This window comes from Thamnophis sirtalis, unplaced genomic scaffold, assembly GCF_051295495.1.
Source record: "Thamnophis sirtalis isolate CommonGarterSnake01/CBP01778 unplaced genomic scaffold, rThaSir2_p1.2 scaffold_15, whole genome shotgun sequence".
Taxonomy (NCBI): domain Eukaryota; kingdom Metazoa; phylum Chordata; class Lepidosauria; order Squamata; family Natricidae; genus Thamnophis; species Thamnophis sirtalis.
In genome coordinates, this window is record NW_028261395.1 from 17,860,654 (window position 1) to 17,879,714 (window position 19,061).

General features: G+C 46.4%; 1 protein-coding gene across 2 annotated transcripts; it reads right to left on the bottom strand.

The window, feature by feature from the left end:
* Window positions 1–3,753: 3,753 nt before the first annotated feature.
* On the bottom strand, window positions 3,754–16,508 carry LOC106537513 (pulmonary surfactant-associated protein A). Of its 2 annotated transcripts, none has more exons than XM_014051669.2 (5): window positions 16,424–16,508; window positions 15,942–16,126; window positions 15,029–15,148; window positions 7,546–7,623; window positions 3,754–4,369 (listed from the first exon to the last, which is right to left on the bottom strand). In XM_014051669.2, exons 2-5 carry the CDS (start codon window positions 16,114–16,116, stop codon window positions 3,993–3,995), a joined length of 750 nt encoding a protein of 249 aa, XP_013907144.1. In that variant the 5' UTR covers window positions 16,117–16,126; window positions 16,424–16,508; the 3' UTR covers window positions 3,754–3,992. The 2 variants fall into 2 exon arrangements, with proteins under 2 accessions (XP_013907144.1, XP_013907143.1); XM_014051668.2 differs by having other exon boundaries at window positions 16,246–16,469.
* Between the last annotated feature and the right edge of the window lie 2,553 nt (window positions 16,509–19,061).

Genomic DNA, 19,061 nt, shown 5'->3' on the forward strand with positions numbered 1-19,061 from the left:
GGGGAGGCAGAGACTCACCACTGTCATCATGAAAAGAAAAAAAAATGTAAAAGGAAAAAGGCTGAGGTAATTGCTTCCAGAGTCACCATGGATGACTCTGCTTAGTGCTTAACTGTTTAAAAAAGCCTCTAAAAAAGTGCCCTCTACAGGAGGCGGCAGGAGAACGAGGTGCCTCATCTAGTCTGACTTTATGATCATTTGAGCAGAGCTAAGCAAGGGTTAAAAGCCGAAAAATTCCTGACGTAGATGAGGCACCTCGTTCTCCTGCCTCCTGTAGAGGGTGTTTTTTTAGAGGCTTTTTAGAGGCTCTGGCAGCAACTAGCTCAGCCTGACCTCAGCTCATGCCTTTTTCCTTTTACGTTTTTTTTCTTTTCATGATGGCAGGCAAGAACAGAGTTGAAATCCTCTGTGAAACAGCTGGAAAAGATACGTGTGTGGCAGGGGTGGGTTGTTAATCCCGTTCCAACCGGTTTGGTTGGAACGGGGGCAGCGGCGTCCCCGTGCACGTGCGCAGTTCACGCATGCATCTTAGCGCCTGCGCGATGCTCCAGCTGCTCGCTGAGACTCGCGCAGGCGCTGTATGTGCCATCCAGCTGCTCGCGGAGAATCGTGCAGGCGCTGTATGTGCCATGCGCCTGCGTGGAAGCGCAGAAGCCTTCAAAGACCGGTAAGGAGCGCGGGTGGGTGGGTGGGCCCTTCACTGTTCCCGGAAGTTACTTACTTCCGGGTTCGCCGACCAACCGGTTTGCGGGGACCGCCGCAAACCGGTTGAAACCCACCCCTGGTGTGTGGGTCGGAGGGAGGGGGAGGAATTCAAAAAGTTTGATTGCATGCAGAGCTACGTTGCCTTTTCAAACACACACACAAACACACACACACACACACACCCCTGGATAAAAGTATATAAGCCCAGCTTCACTGATTACAAGTTTGAAAAGGCAATGTGGCTCCACCTGCAATCAAAGGCTCAGATAGGAAGGCAGCAGGGGAATGGGTTGTGGGGGGGTATGGCAGAGGAGCTGCTTTCAAGCCATTGGAAAATATATCCAATCCAACTTCTGTGTTTGTTTGAGAGTGAGTGAGTGAGGCATCCAACTTCTCTCTGTGTGTGTGTCGGTTTGAGAGAGGGCGGAGAGAGGGAGAGAGGGAGGAAGGAGGGGGAGGGGGAGGGAGAAGAAAAAGAATAAAGGAAAACTTTTTCGCAAAGGAGAAAAACAAATGCTGTCGCTTTAAATTGGAACTGAGCATGCCTGGCTGTGGAATTCTGGGAGTTGAAGTCCACAAGTCTAAAAAAATTTGAAACCCCTGTGTCAGTGCCTCACCAGCCATAAACCTCACCGCACGTCACTGGGGAGCCACCATGGAGAAGGCCCTTCTTCTTGGTGGCATCAGATGGATTTCTTTAGGAGAGGAGATCTACAGCATTCCTTGCCTCCCTGCTTAGTAGGTTGGATAGATGTGACTGGGAAAAGATAGTCCTTCACGTAACCTAATCCCAAGTCAAATAGGACTTTAAATGTGATAGCCAGCACCTTGAATTGAACCTGGAAGCAACTTGGCAGCCAATACAGGAGGAGAAGTGACACATATGCATACCTAGGCCTGTGTAAAGTCATGTGGGCCACTGCATTTTGAAGCTTCTGTATACTTTTCAAGGGCAACCCCATGTAGAGTGCATTACAGTAGTCAAGACAAGGAGGCTCTAGGTGGTTATACCTAAGGTTTTCATCTCCTATCATCACCCTTGAAATGGTTTGGGTTGAGAGGAAGCGGCTGGCCCAAAATCACCCTGCTGACCTCATAGCTAAGGGAAAACTACTTCAGTATCTTAACTGCTGCCCCAAATTGTCCCTTTATCTTTTTTAACTTCCCAGTGTAGACTGGATTTCCAGGTGATTTTCCATTTGGATCCTAACCTGTATCAAACAAACTCATGTTTTTGAAGGCAACCAATGTTAACTGCCCTCCTTTCAAAATACTGAAATTATTAGAACTGTGGTGTGTCATAAGGAATGAATGAATGTGAAAGAAACAGTCAGAGGTGTGTGGGGACATGTGTCCTTGGTGCGCTCTAAGCTTGCTTGTTTTCTTGCAGAGGTTTCATTACCCAACTAGGTAACATCATCAGTGCCAGTAAGGAATGCTGTTTGCTGTCAGTTTACATTCTAGTGTCTTGCCCTGTCAGTTTTGGTGAGGGCAGTCCAGAGGTGGGTTCCTACCAGTTCACACCTATTCGGTAGAACCGGTTTGTCAAATCTACCAAACCGGTTAGAAGAGGTTCCACCAGTGGACCCGGAAAGCAGGCCACACCTAGAGGAAGAGGTTCCAATTTTTTTTTGAAACCCACCACTGGTCCTTGGATATGATTATTCTACACTATCATGCTCATATTTATAAAACTAAGTGCCTCTGTGAAAGGTAAGGATGACTCCTGCGTTTGTGGTGCAATCAGAACATTGTGTGTGTTGAAGTTGTTTTAACGCAAACCAAAGATGCCTTTTAAAAAACAAGTTTACATCATATTCTTATGCATGCCAGTGCTGTGTATGAGGTAATTTAAGGTGGTTCTGACAAGTGTAGTCGGCATCTTCATATCCGGTCACATGGACGGCAAGCCACTCCCACAAAGGAGGCCACACCCACAGAGTAGGTTCGAACAATTTTTGAAACCCACCACTGGGGCAGTCTTAAGAAATTCTTTGGTTGGGCTGTTTGCTATTGGCTCTTCGGCAGTTTCTTGCTTGGGTTTTGTTTACTTGATTGTTGGTCTGATGTTAACCTTGGAGTTAATCAACGCTGATCTGGGTGCTGAATGCTGGTGGAGAGGTGCTGGGGTCTTTTTGTCCCCTTTTGGGTTTCGTGATGGTCTGTTTTGCATAGTCTATAGATGTTGTTGATGTCTATATGTCTATTGATGGCTGATTTGTCTGAGTGCCAGGCTTCTAGAAATTTCCTGGTGTTTTTGGAATTGACTTGGTCTAGGATGGTCACATTTATTAGGATCAGAAATGCTATACAAACACAGGATATTGTCTGCTTATTTCCCCCTCCCATCTGTCATTAAATTCATATTCATTCTATTAATATTCAGTTCTGAGAGTCTTCTAAACAAATCTCATTGCAAATGAGGAAGCCAATGTCCATAGGCCTCCCAAAGGGCTACTTATTAATTGACTAATGGAAACATGACAGATGCTCAAGTGGGATGAGGCACCCACTACTCTGAGCAAGCAAGCTGAATAACTGGAGGAAAGAGTCTTTGAGTCAGAAACCTTTGGAATGCTGTTATTGTAGCTGATTATCCAGCTTAATTTAAATGAATTTGTTCTTTCTAATATCACCCATAGTAAAATCAGCATTGCATTCAAATTGAATAGATAGATGGAGAGAGAGTGAGAGAGAGGGGGGGAGGGAGGGAGGGAGAGAGAGAGAGAGAATTATGGCATTCATGTCTAGATGAGAGAGAGAGGGAGGGAGGGAGAGAGAGAGAGAGAGAATTATGGCATTCATGTCTAGATGAGAGAGAGAGGGAGGGAGGGAGGGAGGGAGGGAGAGAGAGAGAGAGAATTATGGCATTCGTGTCTAGATTTACATTAGTTTTTGAAAGACACTAGAATATTCCTGGAGAATTCAGAAAGGCGTGTATAATTTTGACAATATCTGAATATGCACTTATAAAAACTGTTCTGCTGTTTAGGTGGACATGCTTGAAATAAATTATTTCTAACCCAAAAGAACAATCAAACCCTGATCATCTGTAAATCAATATTTTAATTTCTTTTAATTATCCAGAAATTGGAAATAATTGTACCCTCACATCATCATTAAAACCTATCCTCACATTGGTTACTTATTTATCTCTCATGCTTCGGAATATTGGGAATTGTAGAAGACTGAAGGCTGATGAAGACTTTACAACAATTATATTCAGAGGACTATAGTTCCCAGAAACCATGACAATTCCTTTGGTATAGACATTAAAATGGGAAATTTTAAAATTCACAGATAATGAGACGATACTGGTTGCATTTTTTGTCAATCCAACTTCCATCAGTTTGCATCTCAACACAATTTTCTGACCCTTTTCCATTTGGTTCATATCGACGCCAGTTGGTATAATTCACAGGAGTTTCATCGAAATATTCAAAGGTTCCTGGAACTGAACTCTCCTTAATTCCCAAGTAGGTGTATTGATTTTGTTCTTTCACAATTTGCATAATGGCATCGTTCTCCTTTTTATTCATGGGTTTTGCAATGGAACCCCCTGAAAGTTGACAGGCTTGGATTATTTCGTCAAGGACAACTCTCTTCCCATTGGTAGTAAATATTTTGTCCTCCACCTTATTTATCAGTCCCCTCAAGGCTAGAACTGCAAAAGAAAAGAAAAAGCACAAAAATACATCTTTTCCTACCATGCGGCAAATCCTAAGTGCAAATTATCATTTGTTTTTGCAACAGCCACACCATGACTATGCATTGCATAAACTAAATACTTCTGATCCATGCTACTGTTCCTCTATAAATCTCTCCCCTTTTCTGTAGTAATCTAAACATCTCTCTCTAAATGAAAATTAAGATTGAAATGTTTTGGAGTCAGTTTCGGAATTCCAGCCCCCATAATACTTGTCCATTCATGTTGGAAGTGATTGAACTTTGTATTTGCACTTTGGAAAATGCAGCTAAGCAACTAAAATGAGTAAAAGCCTGGAAACAAAAACATATCAAAAACATTTGCAGGATTTGGGCTTGTCTAGTCTGGAGAAAAGAAGGATTAATGGGGACATGATAGCAGTATTCCAGGGATGGCGAACCTTTTAGAGACCAAGTGCCCAAAGTGCAACCCAAAACCCACTTATTTATCACAAAGTGCCAACACAGCGATTTAACCTGAATACTGAGCTTTTACTACATAAATAATAATAAACAAGGCAGCTAGTTGTTCTAAGAAAAACGTGTTAAATGCATTTTTATGCCCCTTCATTTTTTTGAAATATTATGTTTAGCAACAATAAAAAAGAAAAACTTTTGTAATACCATTTCTCCTTCCCTCCCTGTCTCTCTTTCCCACCCCTCTCTGTTTCTTTCTGTTTCTCTCCCTCTCTTTCCCTCCTCTCTTTCTCCCCCTCTTTCCCTTTCCCTCCCTCTCTCTTTCCCTCCCTCCCTCTCTTTTTCTCTCTCTCTTGCCCCCTCTTTTTTCTCTCTCTTTCTCCCTCTCCTTTACTGTCTTCCCCCTCTTCCCCCTCCCTCTTCCATCCTCTCTCTATTTCCCCCTCCTTCTCTTTCCCTTCCTTTCCCTTCCTCTCTATTTCCTTCCCTCTTTCTGTCTCCCGTCTTTCTCTCTCTTTCTGTCTCTCACTTTCTCCTTTCTTTCCCTCCCTCCCTTTCTTCCTGTTTCTCTCTCTCTTTCCCTCTTCTCTCTTCCCACTCTTTCTCTTTCCCTTCCTCTCTTTCAATCTTTCCATTTCCCCTCTGTTTCTCTCACTTCCCCTTTCTTCCCCCTCTCTCCCTCCCTCTCTTTACCTCCCTCCCTCTGTCTCTCTCTCTCTTACCCTCCCTCTCTCTCTCTTTGCCCCCTCTCTCTCTTCCCCGTTTCCCTCCCTCTTTCTTTCCCTCCTTTTCTCTCACTCTTTCCCTCCCTCTCTCTCTTTCCCTCCCTCGCTTTCTCTCTCTTTCTTTCCTTCCCTTTCCCACTCCCTACCTCTCTCTCTCTTTCTTTTCTCTCTTTCTTTTGATCCCTTTTCCCTCCCCCTCTCTCTCTCCCTCCCTCCCCCTGAACTGGGTGGTGGGGATCTGACATCCGTAGGCCGATGTGCCAGGAGCAGTGAGCCAAAGCTCAGCTGGCCAGTGGGGAGGCGGGACATACCAACACAGGCAGCTCTGCAGGAAAAGCAACTGACATCTGGGAGGCAAGAACAAGCCAAGATGACAAAGGGTCACATTGTGGCTCTGCGTCATAATGGGTTTCAGGAGGAGGGGACCCCATCTCTCCTATTGTGAAGCATATGAGTGAAAAAGTGCACTCAATCAATTCCAACTTTGTGCTATCTTTTTCTTTCATGAAGTTGGGATTGATTGAGTGCATTTTTTGGGGGGGGGTCCCACAAACTTTTGTTTCCCTGCAAACGACTGCGAAAAACATGACAGAGAAATGTGATGGAGCTGGACTTGGGCAATGGTGCACATGCCCACAGAATGGGCTCTGCGGGCCACCTCTGGCACAAGTGCCATAGATTTGCCACCAAAGGTATAGGGTCTCCTGCTTGACTGGTGGTTGGACTAGAAGACCTCAAAGGTCCCTTCCACTGCACCACAGTGGTGTAGTGGTTAGAGTGCAGTACTGCAGGCTACTTCTGCTGACTGCCGCTGATGCCATTTGGCAGTTCAAATCTCACCAGGCTCTCATCAGCCTTCCATCCTTCTGAAGTGGGTAAAATGAAATTGTTGAGGGCAATATGATGACTCTATAAACTACTTAGAGAGGGCTGTAAAGCACTGTAAAGAGGTATATAAGTCTAAGTGCTATTGCTATATCTATTGATTGAATCTCACAATAGACCACCTGCAGTAGAACTGAGACTTCTGGAACACTTCCAATTAGATTGGAAAAGCAGTGGAACATCAAAACCTCCAAACATTTTGGATAGCATCAATGTTCCCCTCCCTCAGTACTCTCCTAAATATGTTTCCCCAGAACAATTGTTGATAGATACATTTATGTATCATTTACAGGAGAGTTTTACATGCCCAAATGATTTTTGGATGTTTACAATTTTTTTTCTTTGAATGATGCTGTAATCCCTTGCATCGGGATGGAGTCGAGGTGACTGAATGGATCTGAGCGTTTATTAGCCAGATACCCTTCCTGATGCCTATGCAGAGTTTGCAGCAGATATTTTCTCTTTACGCCCAGAGAGAAAAATATCAGCTGCTACCTAGGATTCACAGCCTCCTGACTGTGAGGAGAGAGCGCCACCTCTAGGCCATCATGCTGCTCTTTTGGAAGTTTACCATAGAGAATTTAAGATCAAAATTATCCAAACGAACATGGATTAAAACACAAAACAGGACAGTCCAATCAAAAAGCTTCCCAGGGCACTCAATCTCCAAACATGTGTTCAAATATTGTTGAATATGCTAGAACTTTAATTATTTTAATTTGATTTGGAAAAGGGTTACACCTCTGATTTCTAAATAGGAAAATGAATATTTCTCTTACTTTTATGTTTGAAAATGTATGTGCAAAGGTTCCTTCCCAAAAAGCAACGGAGAGACCAAATAAATGCAAGATTTTAGAGAAATGAAGCCTATCCCATATATATATATATATATATATATATATATATATATATATATATATATATATATATATATATATATATATATATATATATATATATATATATATATATATATATATATATATATATATATATATATATATATATATAATTTTTTGCCTCTCATGAAAGCTACTCCTGGGAGCAGGTATTTGTTTTACAATTTTGGTCTCCGTAATTCTAGGAGTAGGAAAAGCAAGCAGCATACCTCCTTCAAGTCTTAGGATCCTGTCTCCCAGACTCCTGAGTGTTTTCTGCATGTCTGGATCGAGAAACGCTGCACGGCCTGGAAATAGAAATAGAAAAGCAATCGATTTAGCTTCAAGGAGCAGAGCAAGCCCATTTCTTTGCTCCGAATTTTGTCTCTGGAGAATACTGAATTTCTCTTTGGCTTGTCAAGTCAAGGCCTGGCCAAATGGAATACTACATCTTTTGAAGACTGAAAGGAGGGACGCGACCACAGGGTGAACGATAACTCTATTTATTTAACAAGTAAGTATGACAGCGATTCGAGAGAAACACGGAGCGCGCCAAACTATATATACGGACACACCAACCAATAGGAGCCCAGTCCAATGAAAGCTAACAGTCTGCCGGCAACAGCCTCCTCCGCGTCCTAGCCAATCAGGACGGAGGAGGCTGTTGCTGACCTCCAAATGGTGCTGAACTCATTATTAACCAACGGAGCCTATTTACATGGCTCATGAATATTCAATACCCCTTCCCCCCAGTTCCGCGCATGCTCCCCGGGTGGAGCATGCGTAGTCCTGTAGATAGGCGGGGCGGTGCCGGACCCGCCCCGACCTTCGCAGTTCCACAGGAGTCGTCGGCGGAGGTGGACCTCCTTGTGGTAGCTCCTCCCGGAAGGGGGTGTAGCTCCAAGGCACGCCTTCTCGAGAAGGCCCAGAAGGCGGGCTCAACGGCAATGGTGAGCTGGGGCGTGGTGGCGTGTCCTGGATGACAGAGTCAGGTCTGGGCGGAGTGTCACTGGGGAAAAACATAGCTAGAGGTGGGGCCCGTTCTGCGGCGGCTTGAGCGTTCGGTTGGAGTCCCCTGCAGGGGGCGCTCGGGTAGGCTGGGCCTGGTGTGGTGAAGGCCCAAGGCTTCGACTCTCCGGATTGAGCTTCTGGTGTTTGATAGGAGAGGCCTGGTGTGGCGAAGGCCTCAAACTGCAACCCCGGACAGGCGGTGCTGACTTCAGTTGGGTCCGGGCTGTCGGCCGGTGGCAGGAGGCGCCTCCTTAGTTGATCCAGGTGGCGCCTCCATTGGGATCCGTCAGCCAATCCGACCCTAAAAGAACAGGGGCCTGTCAGGGCAGTTACGGTGGCTGGAACCCATTTTGTAGGCCCAGAAAATGCTCGGGCCCATACTGTGTCCCCCAGTTTAAACAAACGGGGAGGGATAACCCCCAGGTTGCTCGGCTGATCCCCTGAATACAACGGGTGTAGCCGGTCCAGGGGAGTCCGCAGACGCCGGCCCATCAAGAGCTCCGAGGGGCTTCGGTTGGTTGTTGGGCAGGGAGTGGAATGTTGGCTTAGCAGGTAAGCCGCCACTTTCTCCTGCCAGTCGCCCCGGTCCATACGGCCCAGGGCCTCCTTTGCTGAGCGGACCGCCCGCTCCGCCCGGCCATTGCTGGCCGGGTGGTACGGGGCTATGGGCGCATGCCGGATCCCTTGCTCGGCCAGAAACTCTTGAAACGTGGTGGACATGAATTGAGGCCCATTATCCGAAACTACCAAGTCCGGCAACCCATGGGTTGCAAATAGCCTCCTCAAGGCCCGGACCGTACTCTCAGCCGTGGTGGAGCACATCAGGACCAGCTCCACCCAGCGGGAGTAGGCGTCCACCACAATCAAGAAATTCTGGCCGTGGAAGGGACCAGCGAAATCCAGGTGGAGGCGTGACCATGGGCCTCTCGGAGCCTCCCACTCGCGAGCAGGCCCAGCTGGGGGGTTTGGCCTTGATTGTTGACACGGAGTGCAGCGGCCAACATAGGCCGCTATCTCTGAATCCAGCAAGGGCCACCAGACATAGCTACGGGCTAATGCCTTCATTCGCGCTATACCAGGGTGGTCCTTATGGAGCAGGGATAGGACTTGTGGCCGCAGCGCCGTGGGGATCACTACTCGATCCCCCCAAACGAGGCACCCCCCGTGGAGGGAGAGCTCCGCTTGTCGAGTTTTAAAGGGCCGGAAGCCCTCTGCCACCTTGTCCATGGGCCATCCCCTCAAGACCCAGGAAGCGACCTGGGAGAGGATAGGATCGGCCTTAGTGCAGGCCGCGACATCCGCGGCAGAAATGGGAAAACCGGAAGACGCGATGGAAAGAATGGAGAGACTGGGCACCTGGGCGGTATCGGTCTCCGGCAAGGGGCAGCGGCTTAGGGCATCGGCGTGCCCCAGCTGTTTGCCCGGACGGTACTGCAGCGTGTACGAGTACGCTGCGAGGAACTCCGTCCATCTTGTCATACGGGGAGAGAGGATGGGGGGGGTCGGCTTGTCGCCTGCCAGAAGCCCAAGGAGTGGCTTGTGGTCGGTGACAAGAGTGAAAGGCCGACCATAGAGGTAGTCATGGGACCTCTTAATCCCGGACACTGCAGCCAGAGCCTCCTTGTCGATCTGGCTGTAATTTCGCTCCGCCGAGGAGAGTGTCCGGGAATAATAGGCCACAGGGGCCTCCGAGCCATTCGGGAGGACATGGCTCAGGACGGCCCCGACTCCATAGGGGGAGGCGTCACACGCCAACGTCAGTGGCATCCTGTCATTGTACTGAATCAGGACTGCCGCTGACGTCAGAGTCTCTTTGACAGCCGCGAACGCATGCGCTTCGCGGCTTCCCCAGCGCCAGGCCGCAGATCGGTCGAGCAACCAATGCAGCGGCTCGGCTAGTGACGCCTTGTGCGGTATGAAGGGGGCGTAGAAATTCAGGAGCCCTAGGAACGCCTGCAGCTCCGCCTTGGAGGTGGGTGCCGGGGCGTTCCTAATGGCTGCTACCTTAGAAGGCGTGGGGTGGATGCCTTGGGCGTCAATCATGAAGCCCAAGAATTCCACCTTTGGGACAGCAAACGAACATTTGCTGCGTTTAAGTTTTAGGCCCGCGCCCCTGAAACGACTGAGGACCTTCCGAAGTACTTCGATGAGTTCTGAGCGGCTGGAAGCAGCGATCAGAACATCAACGAAATACGGAACAACGCCCGGTAGCCCATGGAGCAGCCGCTCCATGAGGCTTTGGAAGATCCCCGGGGCTACGGAAACGCCGAATTGAAGGCGGCGACAACGGAAAGCCCCACGATGGGTGACGATGGTTTGGGCAGCCGCCGCATCATCATCCACTGGGAGCTGTTGATAGGCCTGCGCCATATCCAGTTTGGCGAATGTGCAACCCTGCCCCAGGGAGTGGAGCAGGTGTTGCACTACAGGGACTGGATAGGGGTTTGCCTGAAGGGCCAAGTTGATCGTCGACTTGTAGTTGGCGCAGATCCTCACCGACCCGTCTGGTTTAATTGGGAGGACAATGGGTGTCTCCCAAGGAGAATGATCAACGGGCTCGATGACTCCCTGCGCCAACAACTTATCCAGTTCGGCGTCAACCTTGGCCCTTAAGGCAAAAGGCACCCTACGGGCTTTCAGCCTAATGGGAGCAACCTGAGGGTCTAAACTTAAAGAGATGGGGGTGCCCTTATAACAACCCAACTGGCCATCGAAGACATTGGCAAACTCCCTTAATATGTCTTCGATGGAAGAGGGGACAACCCGGTGGACCCCTCCTATAGACAATCCCAGGGCTGGAAACCAATCCAGGCCCAAAAGGGGCCTTCCTCTGGGTCATCAAACGGCAGGTCGTCCTCAACCATATGGGCTTGAGTTGACGCTTCTGGAGGTGGCCGCTCCGGTGCAGATAGCTGCAGCCGCTCAATATCGGCCGTGGACTGCTCTGACAGTTCTGCTGCCCTGGCAGTCTCCACGGCCTGAAGCAGGGTGATGCAGTGGTTCCGGAACATGCGGCTCCGCAGGTTGACATCGTGGACCCCGCACACGAACTGTTCCACTAAGTTCTCCTCCAAATTTGAAAATTCACACTGCGCGGCCACCATCCGCAAAGCCTCCAAAAATTGGCTTATCGACTCATTCTGTTTCTGGACCCGCCGGCGGAAAGCAAAACGGCGTGCGATGACAGAGGGGGTGGGAGCGTAATGGTTTTTAAGTCTAGCCATAAGCTCATCCCACCCCAGCTTGTACGCCGGCCTTGGGGCGGCCAGGGCTCTGGCAGACGCGAACATTGACGGTTCGCAGCAGGAGAGGAAGAAGCTGCACTTTTCTTCCTCGGTCTGAGCTTGATTCTTTGAAGCAATCAAATAACACTCAAACCTCTCCATAAAACCCTCCCATGATTCTCCGGCAGAACCAAAGGGGGCAAAGGGAGGCAGAGCAGACGTCATGTTGACAGTAGTGAAGGGAGAGACGATGAGAAGACACAAAAAATTTTTTTTTCTTCTTCCAGGCAGTATCCGTTGCCGGTCTACACAGCGGCAGCTAACTGCTTGTCTCTCTCTTTTCACCCTAGCGTCGCGGAATCGCGAATCCCACCCTCGTCGCCAGTTTTGAAGACTGAAAGGAGGGACGCGACCACAGGGTGAACGATAACTCTATTTATTTAACAAGTAAGTATGACAGCGATTCGAGAGAAACACGGAGCGCGCCAAACTATATATACGGACACACCAACCAATAGGAGCCCGGGACTTGGGCAGCAACAGCTGTCAAGTTCCCGGTCCAATGAAAGCTAACAGTCTGCCGGCAACAGCCTCCTCCGCGTCCTAGCCAATCAGGATGGAGGAGGCTGTTGCTGACCTCCAAATGGTGCTGAACTCATTATTAACCAACGGAGCCTATTTACATGGCTCATGAATATTCAATAACATCCAGTTATGGTTGCCAGAATACCAAAAAGATGTTGAGACTAGAAAAAGAACAACAGAGATGATTAAGCAGATGGAGGCTAAAATATATGGCAAACAGTTGTAGGAATTGGCTACGTCAAGTTTAATGAAGGAATAGGAGCAGTGGTGGGATTCAAATAATTTAACAACCGGTTCACTGCCCTAATAACCATCTGGGTAGGTGGGGCTCAGTGGTCATGTGACTGGGTGGGTGTGGCCAACTCAAGGTCACTCAGGTCGATGGGCACTTCGCCTTAGCTGTTACAATGTAATAAGGGTTAACCGGAGAGGCAGTTTCTGTAAGCAGGTCAATAAAGATTAGGCTAGAAACAACACTAGAATGTTTCCTTCCTACCTTCCTTACAGGATTAGCCCTGTAAAGTGGAAAAAAATAAAAGGAGATTTCTTCCAACAATCGGTTCTCTGAACTCCCTGTGGAGATTCGGACCCTCACCACCCTTCAGTCTTTCCGCAAAGCCGTCAAGACCTGGCTGTTCCGGCAGGCCTGGGGCTGATGAGTTCCCATCCCCACTCAAATTGTTGTGACTGTTGAGAGTTTTAAATTGTCTTCTGTATTTTGTTCTCTGTCTTTTTGTTTTTTCTGTACTGTTCCCATTCCCTTCTGGTTTGTTAGCCGCCCTGAGTCCCTCCGGGAATAGGGCGGCATACAAGTTTAATAAACCTTAAACCTTAAACCTTAACTACTTAGAAAGTTACCAACTGGTTCTCCCAAATAGGTGCGAACTGGCTGAATCCCACCACTGAATAGGAGTGACATGATAGTAGTCTTCCAATATATGGGAGGTTGTCACGCAAAGAAGAGGGGGTCGACCTACTCGCAGGATAAGAAGCAATGAGTGGAAGCTTATGATGTAGAGAAGCAACCTAGAAATTTCCTGCCAGTGAGAAAAATTAATCACTGGAATGACTTGCCTCCAGAATTTGTGGGTGCTCCATGCCTGGAAGTTTTTAAGAATAGTCGTTTGTCCAGAAGAGTACAGGGTCTCCTGCTTGAGCAGAGGACGGACAAGAGCAAAGGTGGGTTCCTACCAGTTCAGACCGGTTTGGCCGAATAGGTAGTAGCTTGGCGGCCTGGGTCGCTGGAACCAACAGCAACCCAGGCCTGCCATGCCCCTGAACCAGTTCCCCAGTCGCTCACCCCGCCCACCAGCCCCACCCAGTCACTCCTCACCTTCCGGACGGCTTCCCTGCCTAAGCTGCCTTGCCTGCCTAAGCTGCCATGTGGTGCCTGCCCTGTGACCCAACTGAGCTGCCTCCTCCTGCCTACAGCTAAGACTCACTAGCCCCCCCTCCCGGGACCTTGCTGCGCCCCCCCCCCCCATCCACACCGGTCTCACAAACTTACCTTCCCCCACCCCTTTCAAGATCCCCCTGCACCCATTTTGGGTCCTGGCAGGCTTCAGGCAGGCCTTCTAGGCCCAAAATAGGGCTTGGGGGTGATTTCAAGGGAGAAAGAAAGAAAGAAAGAAAGAAAGAAAGAAAGAAAGAAAGAAAGAAGGAAGGAAGGAAGGAAGGAAGGAAGGAAAGAAAGAAAGAAAGAAAGAAAGAAAGAAAGAAAGAAAGAAAGAAAGAAAGAAAGAAAGAAAGAAAGAAAGAAAGAAAGAAAGAAAGAAATCCCCAAGTGCATGGAGCAGAAGTCTGCAAACTTGGCAATTTTAAGAGTTGTGGACTTCAACTCCCAGAATTCAGCTCTGCTGGCAAAATGCCTGGCTTTTCTTCCTTCTACCAAAGACCTTCTGGGGTTCTTCACAGGAAGGGAGGAAGGGAGGAAGGAGGAAGGGAGGGAGGGGGGAGGGAGGGAGGAGAGAAAGAAGGGAAAGTGAATGAGATATGGATGAATGGATAGATGGATAGAGGGAGGGAGGGAGGGAGGGAGAAAAAGGAGAGGAAGGAAGGACCACAAACCTTGCACTAGACACAGCTTCAGAGGATTCTTTGAAACAGCACAGCAATCCAGGGCTGGAAGGGACCTCAGAGGTCATCTAGTCCAACCCTCTGCTCCAACAAGAGACCTTACATCATCTTGGTTATTTTGGTGCCTCTAACACAGAGGAGAAATTCCCAGAAATACCCAGCCATTGCCAACCTCTCCCACTCCCAGTTAAAAAAAACCCTAGAGTAAAAACTTCATGCAGTATTAAAAAGAATAGAAAAGGGGGCTGCTGTGTATTGTTTAATGGACTGCTAAATTGGCAAAATGGATGGCTAAATTGGCCATGCCCACCCAGTCACATGACCACCAAGCCACTCCTACCCGGTCACATGAGTGCTAAGCCATGCCCACAAAATAAGCCATGCCCACAGAACCAGTATTCATGTGACTGAATGGGCATGGCCAGTTTAGCTATCCATTTTGCCAATTTAGCAGTCCATTAAACAATACACAGTTTCCATTCACTTTCTGTTTCATTGCCCACCTAGATAACATCATCAGTGCTGATAGGAGGTGGGATTTGTGGACTGGAGGAAGGAGAGGACAAGGAGGAGGAAGAGAAGGGGACGACGACTGTGGGGTCTTCAGTGCTCTCTCTGCTTACTTCAGCTTGCACAAGTTTCATTATCTGATTATATCAGAAATGTTTGCAAGCACACATTCAAGTTTAGAGAACACCAAGGAGGCCATAATGATATACTCCCAGGTAGTATGATATTGGTGATATAATATTAGGGGGGGAATCAATTAATTGGTGGAGCCTTGAAATCACAACAAAAGCAATAATTCTCCAACTACCTTCTGGCCCAGGGGGTCCTTGGTCTCCTTTCGCTCCCCTTTCACCTTTCGGCCCTCTTGATCCTGGAGGCCCATCTCTTCCAGGAGCGCCTGGCAAACCATTGGGGGGTCCCATGGGGCCTTGGAAGAAACAAGGATCAAAGAATTGCAAGCTGAAAGTAGCATGTATTCATTTTTTATTATTGTAAAGAAACAAATTAAGACATTATTTTAAATAAATAGATAAGTGACAGCAATTAAAATAAAGAATAAATTCAAGGCTGGGAATAATTTTCAAGAACCAAACACTTCAGAACTGAATGGATTATATTTCTCTTTCTGTATCTAACACATATCAGTATTTATCTATCAATCTCTCTCTCTATCATCTCTCTCTCTCATCTATTACCTCTTCTCTATCATCTATCTATCATCTATCATCTATCAATCTATCAATCCAATCTATCCATCTATGATCTATCTATGATCTATCTATCTATCTATCTATCTATCTATCTATCTATCTATCTATCTATCTATCTATCTATCTATCTATCTATCTATCAGAAAGAGACACAGAGAGAAAGAGAATGATCTTGGAAGGATTAGAAACCCACAGTTCAGATATTCTATTTTTACTTCTTTCTTTATTTCTTCATAATATAAATAGTTGTGGGATTTCACCACAGAGACACATCTCTCCTTTAGTTGCAATAATGTATTCATCCATGCTCAGAGTGTAGAGGTAAGAAGCCATCAATCCCAGTGGGCATACCCTGATTTTACTGCCGTTTTAGCAAAATGATGGCATGCAGGATTTCTACAGTCATATCCAATTGAGCCAATCTCATCATTTAAGGAAGCTTCACTACCACGATCCATTGCTGTTCTCCACAATTTGAGTAATCTTAAGAGCAGAACATATATACAGTACCTGGTGGTCCCTGATCCCCTCTCATGCCATCCCGTCCATCTCTTCCAGGTAGCCCATTAACCCCTGGAGTCCCTGGGATTCCTGGAGCTCCTGAACAATTGCCCTCCTGCCCGTGAGATGGTAGGAAAAAAATAGCCAGTACTGATGTCACATAAAGCAACGTCAATAATGCCATTTCTGCTTAGCTGGAAACAAAGAAAAATAATGTGCATTAATATTTTGTAGCATTTTTGTAGCTGGCAAGAGACACCCATCATATTACCCATCCCAAACCCTAATTACAACATTTCAAATGGTAGTTCACCTACTCACAGCTGCTTGTCACAGAAAGTGCACCATAGAATTCAGCAGAACAAAATAAAATAAATATTGCCATGCAAAATGTAATAGGTTATCTCCCAAACCAAAAAGAACAAAGTTAGCCCTTAAGACTGGCAGCTACGTGCAAATTGAAATCATTATGACTTCTGAGGTCAACTTACAATACTTCGCTGTGGTGATAACGAAGGAACAGTTTTGAAAGCACCTGATTTATAGTAGTATTTACGATTGGGAAACAAACTGAAGTGGACGTGTGGTATGTGCTTGTAAAATACAACAGAAGCTAGAAGTGGGTGAAGTTGATTTACTTGGCAAATACCTGAAATAGGGTGAAAACCCTGTGATGGGAATAAAATAGCATATTGTGAAAGTGCAGATCAAATTTCTTCTCCAAATGGATTATTCTGCACTATATAGTGGCACTTTGGTACTTAACGTTAATTGATTTCTGGAGTTGTGATGATGATTAAAATGATTAATACCAAAGAAAACTTTCCTGTAAGGAATAATGTAGTGAGTCATAAGGCAGGCCACATAGACAAATTGAAGCTTGTGCATTTGAGTATCAAAACAAGCAATGAGTACCAGAATAAAAAAAATCAGGTAAAAACGCATTGAGGACCAAATTGACTAAGTTTCAAAGCAGTTGAATATTTTAGAATGAATGAGCTGGAAGGGAATGAGCTTGGAGGTCTTTTAGTCCAGCCCTCTGCTCAAGCAGGACCCTATACTAGTGATGGCGAACTTATGGCACGCGTGCCACAGGTGGCACACGGAGCCATTTGTCAGGGCACGCAAGGTACTGCCCTGTCAGTTGGCCAGCGCGTATCCGTGCGCTGGCCAGCTGAGTTCACCCTTTTTAAAGCCATTTTTGCCCTCCCCAGGCTCCAGAGGCTTTATAGGAGCCTGTGGAGAGCAAAAAGAGCCTCCCCCCCGCCGAGGCCCTCCGGTGGCTTCATGAGCCTCAGTGAAGCCTCTGGAGCACAAAAAAACGGCTCTACAGGGAAACGGGAAGTTTGGGAACAGACTTCCGGTTTGTTCGGAGGGTAGTTTTGACTGCTCCGGAGCCTCCTGAAGGTCCCTGAAGCCTCCGGAGGGCATCGGGGGGGGGAGGCTTTTTGCCCTCCCTAGGCTCCTATAAAGCCTCTGGAGCCTGGGAAGGGCGAAAAAAGCATGCAAAAAATGGGGGGGTTGTACCTGTAGTGCGCGCATGCGCATTGGGTGTGTGTGTCGTGCATCGCATTATGGGTGCGGCACGCCCGCACACGACCCCCCTGCACTCCCCCCACTTACGGCACTTGAGCCAAAAAAGGTTTGCCATCGTTACCCTATATCATTTCAGACAGATGTCTGTCAAGATTCTTCTTAAAAACCTCCAGTGATAGAGAGCCCACAATTTCTGGTGGCAAGCTGTTCCACTGGTTAATTGTCCTCACTGTTACAAAGTTTCTCCTTAATTCTAGGTTGTTTCTCTCCTTGATTAATTTCCATCCATTGTTTCTTGTCCTGCCTTCTGGTGCTTTGGAGAACAATTTGACCCACTCTTCTTTGTGGCAGCCCCTCAAATACTAGAAGCCTGCTATTATGTCACCCCTAATTATTCTCTTCTTTAGAATAGCCAAACCCAAATCCTACAGTCGTTCTTCATATGTTTTAGTCTCCATGCCTTCAATCATCTCAGTTGCTTTTCTCTGAACTTTTTAACAAGGCAACATTGTAATATGTGGAGAGAGATTCACTTGGCAAAACACACCCATAAACTTACATTTATTGAGGGGGAATGATTTAAACGATGTAGGACCCTCTATATACTGAGTCCCATTGTATGTGGGGAGAACTTTCCTTTTCTTCTGGAGTATTTCTTTTTTTAAAAACATTTTTTTATTTTTTTAAACAAGCACAAACAAAAAACATAAAAGCATCTTCCATTACAAATTATAGAAAGTGTGTCAGTTGGTTACAAAATTTCTATACATCCCTTCCATAGTCATCACTCGCAATTCATATCAAATCACATATTTTTAAATCAAATATATCTATATATATTACTATTATTGTACCTCAACCTTCATTTGACTATGATTACTTTTACATCCTTTTATGTGAAATTTTCTAAATCTAAAGTAAAATTTTATAATGGCATTCCATTAACTCTTCCTAAAAGCATCCAATAACATTACATCTTTATAACATGTTCTAAATAAAAATTGATTATATTTAATAATAAAGCTTTTAAACCTCCTCTTAGTCTCCATTTGTAGATTATATAAAATTTCATATTGTCAAACTAATATATATTGTGTCACAACCCCTGGTATGTCCAAATATGGGAAGGAGCATACTGCTTCCCTTTTCTGTCTTCCGGTTCACCCTAGGAGGCATCCAGGCAGAAAGCCATTTTTTTTAATGTTGCCTTTGTTACATTTGTGTTAGATGATAGAGGAGGAGAGCCTGTAGCTTTGTGGCTAATACAACTGCCTGATATGTAAAACAGCCCAGTTTCAATTCCAAGTAAGGGTATGGCTAGCTGATGAGAGCTAAATAGCTTGAAATAGATCTATACTAGTCTCCCTTTATTTATTTATCAGCACAAATACAACACACACACACACACACACACAATCACACACACACACACACACACACACACACACACACACATATATAGGAGGAAGTCCACTGCTTCCATTCTCTGTCCATGTTGCCTTTCTTACATTTGTGTTGTATTTGTGCTGATAAATAAATAAAGGGAGACTAGTATAGATCTATTTCATATTGGGGCATACCAGGGGTTGTAAC

Excerpts from the sequence above, each read along its gene's own strand:
- LOC106537513 (XM_014051669.2), bottom strand. The coding sequence starts at position 16,116 with ATGGCATTATTGACGTTGCTTTATGTGACATCAGTACTGGCTATTTTT. Across the intron at positions 7,624-15,028 it reads AGGACCCCCTGGGCCAGAAG|GCCGTGCAGCGTTTCTCGAT; the intron begins GTAGTTGGAGAA and ends TTCTATTTCCAG. Across the intron at positions 4,370-7,545 it reads GATCCTAAGACTTGAAGGAG|TTCTAGCCTTGAGGGGACTG; the intron begins GTATGCTGCTTG and ends TTTCTTTTGCAG.